This window comes from Camarhynchus parvulus, chromosome 2 (genome assembly GCF_901933205.1).
Source record: "Camarhynchus parvulus chromosome 2, STF_HiC, whole genome shotgun sequence".
NCBI lineage: Eukaryota > Metazoa > Chordata > Aves > Passeriformes > Thraupidae > Camarhynchus > Camarhynchus parvulus.
In genome coordinates this window covers 40,962,024-40,975,400 of record NC_044572.1, presented here as the reverse complement: position 1 = coordinate 40,975,400, position 13,377 = coordinate 40,962,024, and the positions used below count along the sequence as shown (strand labels likewise).

Below are 13,377 nucleotides of genomic sequence, written 5' to 3'. Positions count from 1 at the left end.
ATTTCAGTACAGGTGCACTTGCAAAATCCCCTCTCACCTGCTTCCTCATCTTATTCCTCTAAGGATTTCTTTGTTCTTTCCTGATTAAGCTGAAGGGAATTAAAAGCTCATTGATGCATATTTCATTGGGCAAAACAAAGTGAAAAGAAAGTGTGCAGGCGATCCCACAAAACATGTATTGGGCTGAAGGAGACAGGCACACTCCTGGTAGGTAAAAAGGAGCACTCAGTGATTCCCAACCTGTGAACAAAGCCTCTTTTTTTGGCTGGGAAGGAGACTGGAGCTGAACCCTTCCACCCCATCCTCACTTTTTCCACAGAAACTGCCTGATGGGAAGAAGTGCACATGGCAACAAGAGAGCTGCTGAGTGAAGCAGCCACAGGGAATGCACCAAAAACCTTGTTCCCTGTGAGATATGGCTGAGGAGGCAATTTACTTTCCACTTTCCTTTCAAGATGAAGTATGGCTCACTCTACCACTGCTTAGGCTGTACTTATTCCACAAATAAAGATTTTCTGTCTTCCATGTTGCAACTTTTGCCCTGAAGTCACTCTTTAAAATAAACCTCAGAAGGAGAGGCAATGTTCTTCCAGCAGGTGCACAGCTGAGAGCCTGGACAGCAGATACCCACCAGCAGTGGGTGTGAGAAACACTTCCTCCTGGATTTCACCTCCTAGCACGTGGGTGGCTGTGCAGCAGAGCTGTCCTGTCTCTCTGATTCCTCCCTTCCATTTGGCGAAGGTGCAGAGGAGGCAGACTTTGCTGCAAAGCCTTTCCGCTCCCTCTGTGCTCAGCCACAGGAGTCAGAGCCTTGGGAAACCTCTCCAGAAAGGTGCCACAAGAACACAGAGTCACCCAGCTCTTTTCTTTCTTTATTTTTTTATTGAAAGCTTCATCAAAGAAAACAGAAGTTTAAACCTAACATCCACTGATCTACAGAAAGCCCCAGGAGTGGGAAAATGGCAGCTATTTAGGACTGTGTTACAAATGGAAAACATAAAAAAAATCATAGCAGTACAGATCTTTCAGAGACATTCTGAGACATCAGCACACAGATGCCCATATAAATAAGATTCATAATTTAAATGTATCACAGAGGTTCTGTATTCTACATTTTGGCTGCAGTGAAGTCTGTAAGGGCTGTAAAGAACCTCTGACCCATTTTTGTGATGCATGTTTTCTTGATAGGAAGTTCATCTGCTTTCAAAGCTGCTTTGATTTTTCTTACAGATAGAATCTATTCATTCTCCTTTAAAAAGGAAAACAATTAAAAATTCCTAAATGAATTCTGTACACTTCCTGGTTTTACATAAAATTGTTTTGCCTCAAAAAGATAGTAGAATTTCTTCCACTCTGGAATACATCATATTTAATAATACTTCAATTACATAAACATCATGTTCTCTTCTTTAGGCTGTATTTTTGGGCTTTTAAAAATATAACTGACTGTAAATTTCACCAAATTCATAAAATTATTATCCAAGAGAAAGACACTTAAAGGCAGAAAACTGACGTTGGGCAGGTACTCTTTTAAGGACAACAGATCCAGATCTTGGAAGGTGCTTACACCTTGCAGGCTTTGGACCTACAAGGAAAAATGGATTTGTGAACCTGTCAAGGGCTGACATTTTCCACTTCATTACACATTTTTATTAAGGTGAAAGAACTCAGCTGTCACTGTTGGGGAATTAACAGTTGAACTGAACAACTTCGATAAACACAAGAATTTTTTCTTACCATGGAAACCTGAACCAGTGCTTGGATTAATTTCTTTTACAGCTTTACTCTCATAATTTTTTGTTCAATTTTAACAAAGAGCATGTTAATAAAGGGGAGAAGAAAGGGTCTCTTCTGCCTGCTTTGAGGCACAAAGGTGAATAAATCTCTGGGGTAAATACAGAGCTCTAGCCTATTTGGGTGACAGGAGCAAGATAGAAAAAGTTGGTGCTCTTTTTGAGAGGAAAATAACTCTCCTTACTCTGCATCTTTGCTGCTTGCTGAGATTCTAGAAATCTGCTCCACTGAAGGGGAGGAGAAGTCTGCTGCTCACTCAGCCCTCCTTCTGAGAAGGTGTGCGTGCATGACTGTGGGTATGCATATTAGAAATGAAAGGAATCCTCGTTACTAGAGTCAATTGTCATTAAACAGAAACGACCAATGCACCAAATGTCAGCAGTTTTGTTGTTTTCTGTTTTGCATTTCCATCACACCGTGACTGTTTTCTTGGTTCACGTGGGCTAGCGAGAAAGACCAGGAAAATCCCCTACCCTAGGGCACTTTTATATCCAGACCAATTTCATGTTAAATAAAGTTTTGAAAGGAAATGTTGACCACGCGTGTATCAAACATTACTATCTTCAACTACCACATTTGGTCTCATCACTAAAAATGGATTGATTCATTACTTTAAGCACATTATCACTCTTTAGCATGACTCTTGCTATAGGTGGAGTTAAGTGAGTCTGCCTAAACCTGTTTTGCTCATGTCAACCTCAGCATTAAAATGAAGTGGCATGAGGAGCACCATCAAGCTTAAAACCATGAAGCATGGCAATTTTTTAAACACTTAGGATCAGTCTCAATCTTCAGTACCATAAACAACATAATATAGATCCAAATACTATGACATATTAAAAATAAACTTTATTACAATGCAGGCTTCCTCAAATTTGCTGAGTTTTGGTACACATACATACATAAATAATACCCTTCATTTGATTTTTACTCGAGTAAAAATCCATTCGAATGCTACAGTCCAATTGCCCATTGAAAGTTTAAGCCCTCACTTCTCTAATGACCAGCCTTTATCTTCCAGGTTTGGGCATGCATCCATAGCAGAAGATGATACAATGTGATGCAATTGCTCTCAGATATGCCTCATTCTGCATTACGGTGGATTTCTTGACCAACACAACCAAGGCAGTCTCTTGGTAAACAGAACTACACAAGTAAGCACAGGCTAAGGACATTTCAAGAGTCTGTTTCACCAGAAGGCAAAAAGAGGACATTCACAACTTGAGGCCTGACTGTCACAGGTGAAAAGTGCTTACAAAACCAGCAGTAGAGCCAGATAGGAAGAAGAGTCCCTCTGCAATCTCAGTAGGAACAGTGAGATTTTTTCAGTGCCCTGATCTACACTCGGGTCAGCACCTGCAAATATAACACTCTCTTCAGTTCCACTGTGTCTTTTTTTTTTTTTCCTCAATGTTAAGTGACAAGCCCAGGTATTCAGAATTTTCTAGCCATAATTCATAGTTTTCTGACACCCCTTTTGTATTTATCTTTTAAGGTTAAAAAAAAAATTACCAAACCTGAACATCCAGATTTGATTATTTACAAGAATTCAGGTGTGATGGAAAGTACGTACGCAGTTCAGTTTATGGATTTGATATTACTTCTAGACCTCTGGGCCAGGCACCATTGCCTTAGACATCTAGAGTTGCTTCTGCAATCTTTCAGGAACTCTCCTGATATTTAAAGCTAATTTGGCAAGACAAAGATATTTGACTTTACAAATTCAGGTCTTAAAAAAAAAATGGAAACCAGAAACTAAACAGAGCATAACTATAAACCTTCAAAAAACCATATTAGCCAGAACAAACATAAAGAAAACCAGTTTAAGATTTCAGAGGCCACCAAGTGACAACACCCATGCAGCAAGTGTGCTGCTATTTCACTGTTCACTTTTATCTCATTTATAACTTTTAGAAATGAGTTACGACTTTCTGAGAATTTTGTAAATTCCAAATAAGCTTTTTTCTTACCTTATGATCTATGACTGTTTATAATCAAGGCTCACAGTGTTTACAATTCATAGATTTCAAGTACCAGTTCAGTTTTTTTTGGGATCAGTAAGATGATGAATTGCATTTAAGGGGTCCATTTTCTTTCCTCTTCTTCTTCCTCTACTTCTTTTCTTTGTTTCTTTTGATTTCACACACTATTGAACATTATAGCATGGAAAAGAAAGGAAATAATTCTAATACAGAATGCACTTGAAACACTTTAAAGTGACAGGCACTGTGATATCATGTTGCCTGCCTAGCTTAATAAAAAAACACTGAGATTGTTTAACTTTGCTGAAAAAAATAAGAAAAATGTTTCTGAATGTATAAATAAAGCAGCAGAGTTCTGAATAGAAACAAGAAGGTACCTCAGCATATTCATCAGCCACATGGTAGCTACCTTGTAGCCTCATTGTTGATAGTAAATGAGACTTTTTGTGTGTCACATTAGAACTAACACAGAAACAAATGTCTTTATTTCATATTTAACTGACTTGTGCCTGGGGTTATCTCCATTTGTACAAATAATTCAGAGAGAGACAGAAAGAGAGTGTGTGTAGAAAGGAAGAAAATAAGGCTAGATTGATTTTTTCCCTCATACGCCCTCTAAAGAAAGAGGGAACCTTTATCCAAGGACAAAACTCAAGTGCCCCTCTCAAAAAGCAACAAGTAATGAGACAGCACATGAAACAGAAAGAGAGGTTTGGGGTTTGTTTCTGAATTAAAAACATGTTGTGGATGATGTTGTTCTTTTACTTTGGCATCATCTGGTTTTCAGAAGTGTTGAATACCAACAACTACTTTGGAGGAAGCAAAAGTTTTATCACTTCTGAAAATCAGGCCCTCTTCCTATGGTGAAGAACCATGTGAACTCCCATTTCTCTCTTTTCTATGTTGCATACCTAGCAGCATTTACTTGGCAACCCCCTCCCCCCTCCCATTATGTTAAAAAATACGATATTGTTTTATCAATTTAAAAAAATAATTGTGTTCTTTTCCCCAAAAAAGTCAGGTTAGGGAAACACAGACCTCTTTTTAAGATTGGGCAGCTGAATCAGATTGATCCAATACATATGTTTTCATTTTCCTTATTTTTAATGGATACCCTGTCTCTAATCCACCACAGTAAATGTGATGAGCCTTCCCCTCTCTTCTGGATGGAGGAAATTTTAAAAATGTTTGGTTTAATATTTACACATAGATATGTGTGTATGTATGTATATATGGAAATGCTGCTTCACTTCTGCCTCCTTAAGGAAAAAAATCATCTTTTGACTTCCTTCTCACCTTTTTCATTTGTCTGTTTGGAAGAAGTAAGGGCCATAATCAAGATTTATATATGGAAAATAACTGTCATTCCTAAAACAGGTTTTGGTGGATTAAATTTAATTTTTTTTGCCTGATCATACTAATTAGTGATTGTCAGCCAACATATTAAGACAACAGAAATCATAGCAGAGAAGAACAATTTTTAACTTCCTGCCTGCATGACAATACAACATAATTTTTCAAAATTTCTGCTTGTATGGGAAAGCTAAAATGAGAACAGATATCAAGTTTGCTTTCTCTTTTATCTACCTGGAAACTCAAATGCAACACTGAGAAATAAATGCACAATTAAGGTGGCTATGCATGCTGGACGATGACAAAGACTGAGGTGAAGAATGAATTGGTATGTTAGAATTCAGAAGGAAGACTGTTGTTTCAGTAGAAATACCAAAGATCAGGTAATTAAAGAGAAAATGTCCCCAAAATTAAAGCCTGCCTGGACAGATTAGTTGGTAGCCCAATCCCCCTTGCTTTGGAATGCTCTCCAAAGCACATCATCAAAAACCTGGACAGCTTCTGATACCAACTATTCTGAAATTTCCACTATAAACATATGCAGTATGTAAAACACCAGTGGAAGATAGTTTAAACAAACAAGAAAGTAAGAACTGGTCCGGCCACGTAGGTCAAATAAAGATAAAAAAAAGAAAAAAACCCTCTATCTTCTGGACTGCGTTAGGGTGTCACTTCATCTTTGGTATAAAATAGGCCATCCATAGGCTGCATTTGTTCACAACTAGGAAAGACTACAGAAATTGTCAACAATTTCTTCTATCTATTGCTTTTTTTGCACTTTTTTTGACCATAAGCTCCTATCTACTTAAGTTTTTTTAATGCTCTTAAGCTAGGTTTTTGCAATGTGACAAGCAAAGCGGACTAAAAACTTCTTAAAGCTCATAAAAAAGACTGCAGATAAAAAGCACTAATGCTTTTGCTAGCGATCACGCTCCGTAAATAAAAAAATCTGCATTCTGCAAGAAAAAAACCCTGCATTCTCTATAATGCAGCAAGTTTTTTTCTCAATTCAATAACTTTACTGTAAAATGCTTTACCCTTCTAGATTTTTTTTCTGTCAACACTTAAGACAAAGTTCATAAAAGTCCCAGCATTTTTCCAATCCTTTCAGTTGCCACAGTTCCTTTTATCATCAACTTTTCTTCAAAAGAAGAAAATCATTTTCTTTTAAACTGTACAGTTTATTTTTTGTTCACCCCAAAAACTCAGTCTATTAAACTTCTGCACCAGCACCGGTGTGAGCAGTTTCAATTCATTCTCGGGTTTTCTAACAAGACGTTGACAGCTTGCCTTGAGAGCCTTTGACGTCCTTAAAATTAAGGCAATTAAGATTCAAGATAAACCTTACCTAAACATTTCTTTAAAAAAAAAACAAAACAAAAAAAACCCCAAAAAAATACTCTAGATTAAAACAAGAAGAAAAAGAAAATGAGAGAAAAAGAGTAGCTTAATTTTTGAGGAAGACAATTGGTTTTCATCGCAACTTGCTCCCTCTTGACATCATCAGTTTTTCTGTTAAAAAAAAAAATCTAGCTACATCTCCAGGTAAATTCTGAATTCAAATGTTCGTCCAGATGAAATGTCAACCCAGCATTTTTCCTCTGGGTTTTTCCTTTAGTTGAAAAAAAAAAGAAAAATAGCAAAAATAAAATTGTCAGACTACATGACGGAACCATTTGCACAGCACATAAAAACACTGTTTTGTTTTCGTTGGGAAAGGTAGAAAAAAAAAAAAGCATTCATTTGACGCCTGTGCAAACTGGAAGCCAACTTCTTGTTCAGTGAAGTTTCTCCATTCAAGGCAAAGATTTCAGACCGACATTCTTCAGTCCTGTTTATTGTCTGTAAAAACAATTGAATTAAAGTGGTCATTAAGTCAAAACAACTTTGAAATAGCCTCCTCTCCTTTTTTTCCACCCAATTCCCTTTAAAAGTTATCCAAGCTAAACTAACTTTGCAGCTGTTTAAATATGATACCACCACTAAGCTGAAAATAGTCAGGCAAAAATAGGGAACTCCTACTTTGGGGACATTAACACATCCTAAGCAGATGAATTTACTCTTTGAATGCTAGGCATTAATAGGCAGTCTAACTACACTGAAATGAGATGAATACACGGCTTAACACTGTGTAAATCTTTCACAGGTAATTCAGTAAGAGGGCAAATATTTTCATAATAATAAGTGCCACTATTTATTTTGGGTATTAGTAATAAAATGAAAGATAAAATTACAATAAAAGAATACAACCAATTTGCTAGAAAGAACACATTTTCTAATGGCAAGAACAATTGCACTACAGAGCAGTCTGCTTAATGAGACTGTTAAGGCTAACTTAGCAGAAACTTTCAAAGCAATATTAATTAGAAAAATACATATTCTTTTATCATATAGTGTAATATCTTTCTTAATTTAGCACAGAGAATCAGGAAAATTATCAATCTTTTTCCTACAGAAGATACCTCTCATTTTGTGTTTTTGACGTTTCATGTTACCTAAAGATACGTCACATCTAGCTTATTTGAAAAAGACTGCATGAGGTCTTTAAGAGAGACCCAAAACCTACATAAAAATTCTATTCTGTGTCTAGGGCTATCTGTAAGGATCAGCTGTTACTTTTCCCAGAGTCTTTAAAGCTTACATGGAAAAAATTCTTTCCTGACCAAAGTTCAATACAAGAAAGTCCAGCACCTTTACTTTTGCAAACATTAATGCATTTGCCTTGCCTAGTTTAAAATAAATTTTAAAATTAAGAGTTAAATTTGAAGAATGTTGATGACCTAACATTTGCCACACAGCTTTTTGTCTGGGAGTGTAAACACAGACTATAATTTTAAATATTAAATTTGCCAAAGGGCTTTTTCATTGCATGACACCTGAAAATTAATATTTTGGAAGTTAAGAACATTTTTGTGTGGAATGCAACAATTAACTATTGTCTTCAGGTTTTCTATGCATAATTTCTGGTAGGACTATTCAAGCTGGAAGCTCACCTCCTGAGATTTTACTGCCCCTATGAGTCGAGTGGCTGCCATACATGTGAAAGTCCAATATCACCAACACAGCACATGCCCCCCAATCTAACCTGGCATTGAGTTTGACTACAAAAAATTCCAGAGAAACATAATTCTTTCCACATTTAAAATCAGAGTATGTTGTCCAGCAGAGTTTTGCCTGGAGGTAAGAGAACATACTTTTTGGGGGCAAGGATATCCATTGATGTCCACTTCATAGTCTTAATGCTTTTATGTGCAAAATTAAATATTTACAAGGAAAAAGGGGAGTAGGCTTTAAAATAATTAAGGTGATTTCCTCATAAAGTAGATTCCTCTGCTCAGAATCAAGGGCTTTTTTTATCTACACAATATGTAGCCAGGTTTTTGCCATGAAGTAACCATTTCTGAACTCTGTGGGTGGGATCCTCAAGTACAGCATTCAGCATATTAAATAAAAGAACATGTATGCTGATCAGAAAGTGGAACTTAAATTCCAAGTTTCATGGTTTATTTTTACTTACAAAGAGAGTACAGAGTCCTTATACCACCCAGTTCATTCTTAGTACATTTTCTCTCCTTCGTTGCCTGCAATTTCATGATTGTTGCAAAGAAAATAAATGTAAGGAAATATACCATTATAACTTTTCTCCTGACTGATCAGCTCCCATGAAATAATTTTATATAGTCTGCCTGTTCCTTTGCCTATATCTGCCAAAATCATTATCCAGTCATGTTAATTACTTTCTTATATCTCACGTTGACAATCACCGTTTTGTATCTGGCATGATGTTTGTTATTAATAAATGTGCCCTTTGAAAAGCAGAGTAATAAAATAATATTTTAATTATAAAACAAATTCACTTGGTTTTATATTCAGGGTTACTGGAATATTTCATCAGAAGTTAATTTTTAAAGACAGTGCATATTTTCATTTGTTTCTACAGCTTCCCACACTGCATTTCTGCCTGCAACTGGCAGTTATAAATAGAGGGCCAATTTCAGACTAAAAAAAATACTGAAATAAGCACAATAAAAAAAAAATCTGTGGTGGATCTCCCTGTCTGATTAAAAAGGAAAGAAAGTCCTCTGAATATAAATGCCAGCGCCATTACAAGTATATTCATTGCTGCAAAAAGGCTGTAGCTGACAAGGAAAGATGAGGGATCTCATTTTCAGGGAATTCACCACATGAGCAAGGAACACAGCATCCATTTCAATAAAGAATTGCAATGTAGTTTTCTCCTATGCTAGAAAAATGCCAGAATCTGCAGCTCACAGCTACGTTATGAGGCCTTCTAGACCAAAGTCCTTTTTCTTTGAGATGCAAGAGAAAGGAAACTGAGACACAAAAATCGTCAGATCCAAGTGCTACAGAACACACTCATTAAAACAAGTCAACAAGATGGTACAGACACATATTTCTCTCTTTGCCTTTTATATGCTGTAAGTATTTTGCAATTATTTATTTATAGGTGCTAGAGAGACTGGCAGCTAGAAAGGATAAGCATACATAGTCTGTATCTCCAATGGGGTAGCTTGTGATTGATTGTTTTTGCAATATGTACATACAGATATAGGCATGACAATAAATAGTCTTCTCTTTTATTGTGGTCAAAACCACATAAATCTGAAACCATTTGATACTCATATGGTAGACAAACAAATGCATCTTTCACTTCCAGAGGTCAAAAATGAAGTAAAGCAACTGACAAATTGTTATAATTCTAATCTTTTCTATACCAGCTCGTATCTGATGCCTCTGTAAGTACAGAGTCATGATGCATTGACTGACATATCTATCATATTTCTTGTCTGGCTATTTCTCTACTTTCTTCCCCAAGATAAAATATGTATAATTCTATTTTCAAAGTGATGCTGGTGTTCAATATACATGTATTAATGAAAGACTGGATTTGTGCTTCTTCCTAGAATCTGTCCAACATTTATCAGTCCCAGTGAGTATCCTGTCAATATGAAACCTTCCCTTTGTGAAGATTTTTATTGTAGCAAAGAGAAGTTGTGTTTGAAGAGATTATTCTGAAGATGAAGGGACTCTTTAGAAGTTCTAAATACAGCTGTCAGTTTATAAAGTTTGAACTTTCCAAGGTATTCCGTGGGAAGTAAACAAAGGGAGCAGAAGAATGGAGACAGATTGAACAGCGCTTCTACCCACCTCCTTCTTATGCCTCTTCTTCCATTTCCAGGTTCTGCCTACTCTGTATCTGCATGGCAGTTTTGCACAATCACAAATACCAACTTGGGGTAATTTATACTGCTTCATTAACTACACTTTCAGAAAGAAACCTTTACATGTGCCAGGGTGCGCTGTGCCAATATTTTCACCACTGCAAAATTTAAGCCCTTTTTAACCTCTGATGCCAGATGCTGCTTTAGCCCAGCATGATGATTGTTAACACAGTTGTTGAGATCCTTCTGAGTCCAGAAAAGCAGCAGACAGTTAGAGAGCATATCACTGTGGGCAGGAGCTCAAGGACATTTTGCCAAATTGAGGACGTCAGCCAAAACCTTTTGCTAATTACAGTGCTATATATCCAGAATTCATCAGAATTTAACAAAGCTATTCAGAATTTATATTTCTGAAAGAGGGAGTCAAATTTGGCCTGTTATAATCAAGAAGCAAACCCTTCTGATCCAAAGCCTATGCCTACTTACTTAGACTGTTGGTAAGAATATGCAGGCGCATGTTCACTGGATGTTTCCACTGTCATCTGTTGCTGTTGACCACTGGCTTCCTGCGATGAAGATGCTACTGTCTGTGGAGAAGTATCAGCAACAACACCCTAGGGAATCAAATGAGAACATGAAAAACTTACTAATTTTGCTCATGGCAGTGAATTACGTAAAAGAGCTGAACACCAGCTCACTGTTCACACATTTCTCTAGAGATCGAGAGAGTTTGAGGTAGCAGAATCACATGCTAACACGACAAACTCCATCAATTTTAGAAAGCTAATTCAGCAACAAGAAGCTTTCTCAGCCTGCCAGTAGTACTTTGCTCTCACAGGTTGCAGCAAAAAACACCCTCCTCAAGGGCAGTTCCCTGCCCATTCAAAGCTAGAGGCAAATCTTCTGATTCTGGTGGATTCTGGGTTTTACTTGGCTTTTTCACAACATATACATACCTCTTCTAATTCTTGCTTACCTAGCCCAACTTCACAGTGAGTTCACATTTATTTTGTTTGATTTAAAATGCAATAAAGGCAGAATCTAGACCCACTGCTTTCCACTTTACTACACATCCAAAAGAATTTGAGTCACCCTCTGAAGAAGGTGAAGAATGCTGCCCTCTTCTACACACTGTCTCTATGCATGTTCCCTTCAAAAATAAATTTGCCTTACACTAAAGACTTTAATCTGTTAAGTCAAAGCTCCAATGAAGTTTTGTTTTGTTTATATATTTGCAAAAAGTAGATAAGTAAACATATAAAAGATTATATTCATGAATGTAACATTATGCACAATTTCTTATCCTATTTAGACAGTCTGAACTTGGTTTAAGTTTTTTGTATGCTTTCAAAGCAAGATACATTTTCTTTCCTCTACTCTCATGCTTGGTGTGTTGGTCTCATGAATAGCAAGTATCTTCAGGGAACACGCTTTATTACTCTATTGCACACAACAGAGCCAGAAGAGGGAGCACAAAGCACTTGCTTTGTTTTTATTTGAGCCTCGTGTAAACAACAGGTAGTTTATTTTAAAGCATCTGTTAAAATAGTTTCATTTTTCAGAAATTCTTTGTATCTATTGCTTAGCAGACTGCCAGTACTATCTTTTTCTGTCTACTTCCTTGTCTTTATCCTTCTCCTTTTGTCCACCTCATCTTGAGATTGTAAGCTCTCTGGGGCAGAGACTGTATTTTTTGGTCTCTGCTTGTGGAGCATCCAGCATGGTAGGGTCCTGGTTCATGATGCTACATGAATACAGATAAACATTAACAATAATCATCATCACTGGATAAGAGCAAAACAGGCTATAGAATCAGATAACATTTTTATTATTATAGTAGATAATTATGACATTGAGTTACTTTAGAAGGCATGACTGTACTAGCGAGTGATAGGGAGGAGGGCTCGACAAGTAATTTAAATTAACCTTTAATTCTCATTTGGACAGGACAGCATGGTGTGCAGACAACCCCATGATATGAACCACTCTCTATCCCACCATCTCCTTTTAATTCAGATTTGTATCTGCCTGATTTAGACTTAAGAGTGGCAATTGAAAAGAGGCACTCACAGTGCATTTGCAAACAAATGAGGTTTAAGGCAAAATTATACCGAGGCAAAAAAGACTGAAACATAACCAGTTCAGTACAACAGAACAGCAGTAGCCTTTCCTGTGGGACCTTATCTGGGAATAATTGCAAAGGACTAGGAGAAAACAGGATGAGCCCACTTGGCTGCTGGCGAAGCCATGCCAGCAGTACCACTAACTCACATCCTCAAAGCACAGAGTAGTAATAGCACAAAATCCAAAGTTCACACAGATGAAGACAGAAGTACAGAGACCCTGGCACTCCTTGCCTTACCCCAGAGTAGGGCAGAAGTTGTTAATAAAAGAGGGTAGTGCCAAAGAGAAACACACAGGGAAGAGGATGCCAAAGCTCCCTCCTCTCGCTGTGCTCAGCTGCCCTTATGAAGCTTCACAGAAGTGGAGGCCAAGCTGACGCTCTCCCAGCAGCTTGTGGTCTACAGGGTTGAGTAAATACTTACTCATTAGACTGTCATCAGCATGACTCAGCCCCAAGGAGGGAGGGAGCGAATCCTTCCTCAAGGATGAAAAGCACTCAGTCAGTGCAGCATCCTCCACGTCTGTATATACAAGAGGAAGGTTTCCATTGCTCAATCACTTTTTCTGGTGGCTAAATGTTTCAGCAATTACCTATGCTTGCTAAGGACCGCATCAAACCCTCTTGCAATCTTCTCTTCTTGAAATCTCTTTTGGTTTCGTGGTCTGCCTGCTGGGTTTGTTTTCCTGTCTCTTCCCATCTCCCTCCCAAGTACATGGGGAAAAAATAGTCATAATCACTGATGTTTTTATTCCGTGTCCTGCTGTACAACAAAACAAATGCAAAACAAGAGCCCTTGCAAATAATTTAAAAAATAAAAAAGAGGGGTTAGAAAAAAGAAAGAAAAGGAAAGAAAGAAAACAAAAAGAGAAAGAGAAGTGCAGTCCTCATTTAATAAGCTGGAAGCTTCCAGCCACCACTCCATAAAGAACCTTTAGGCCCC

General features: G+C 37.3%; 1 protein-coding gene across 6 annotated transcripts in view; it reads right to left on the bottom strand.

Annotated features, from left to right (window-relative positions):
* Nucleotides 1-860: 860 nt before the first annotated feature.
* RBMS3 (RNA binding motif single stranded interacting protein 3) overlaps nt 861-13,377 on the bottom strand; it is a 712,273-nt gene continuing 699,756 nt past the window's right edge. For 3 of the 6 annotated variants that reach the window (XM_030969590.1, XM_030969580.1, XM_030969583.1), the window contains exons 15-16: nt 10,799-10,926; nt 861-6,971 (exon numbers count right to left, since the gene is read on the bottom strand). In XM_030969590.1, the coding sequence (XP_030825450.1) occupies nt 6,965-6,971; nt 10,799-10,926 (135 nt within the window). In that variant the 3' untranslated portion in view covers nt 861-6,964. Of the gene's footprint in view, nt 6,972-10,794; nt 10,927-13,377 lie in introns of those variants that run through there. The other 3 variants (XM_030969574.1, XM_030969602.1, XM_030969595.1) reach the window with 1 other exon arrangement.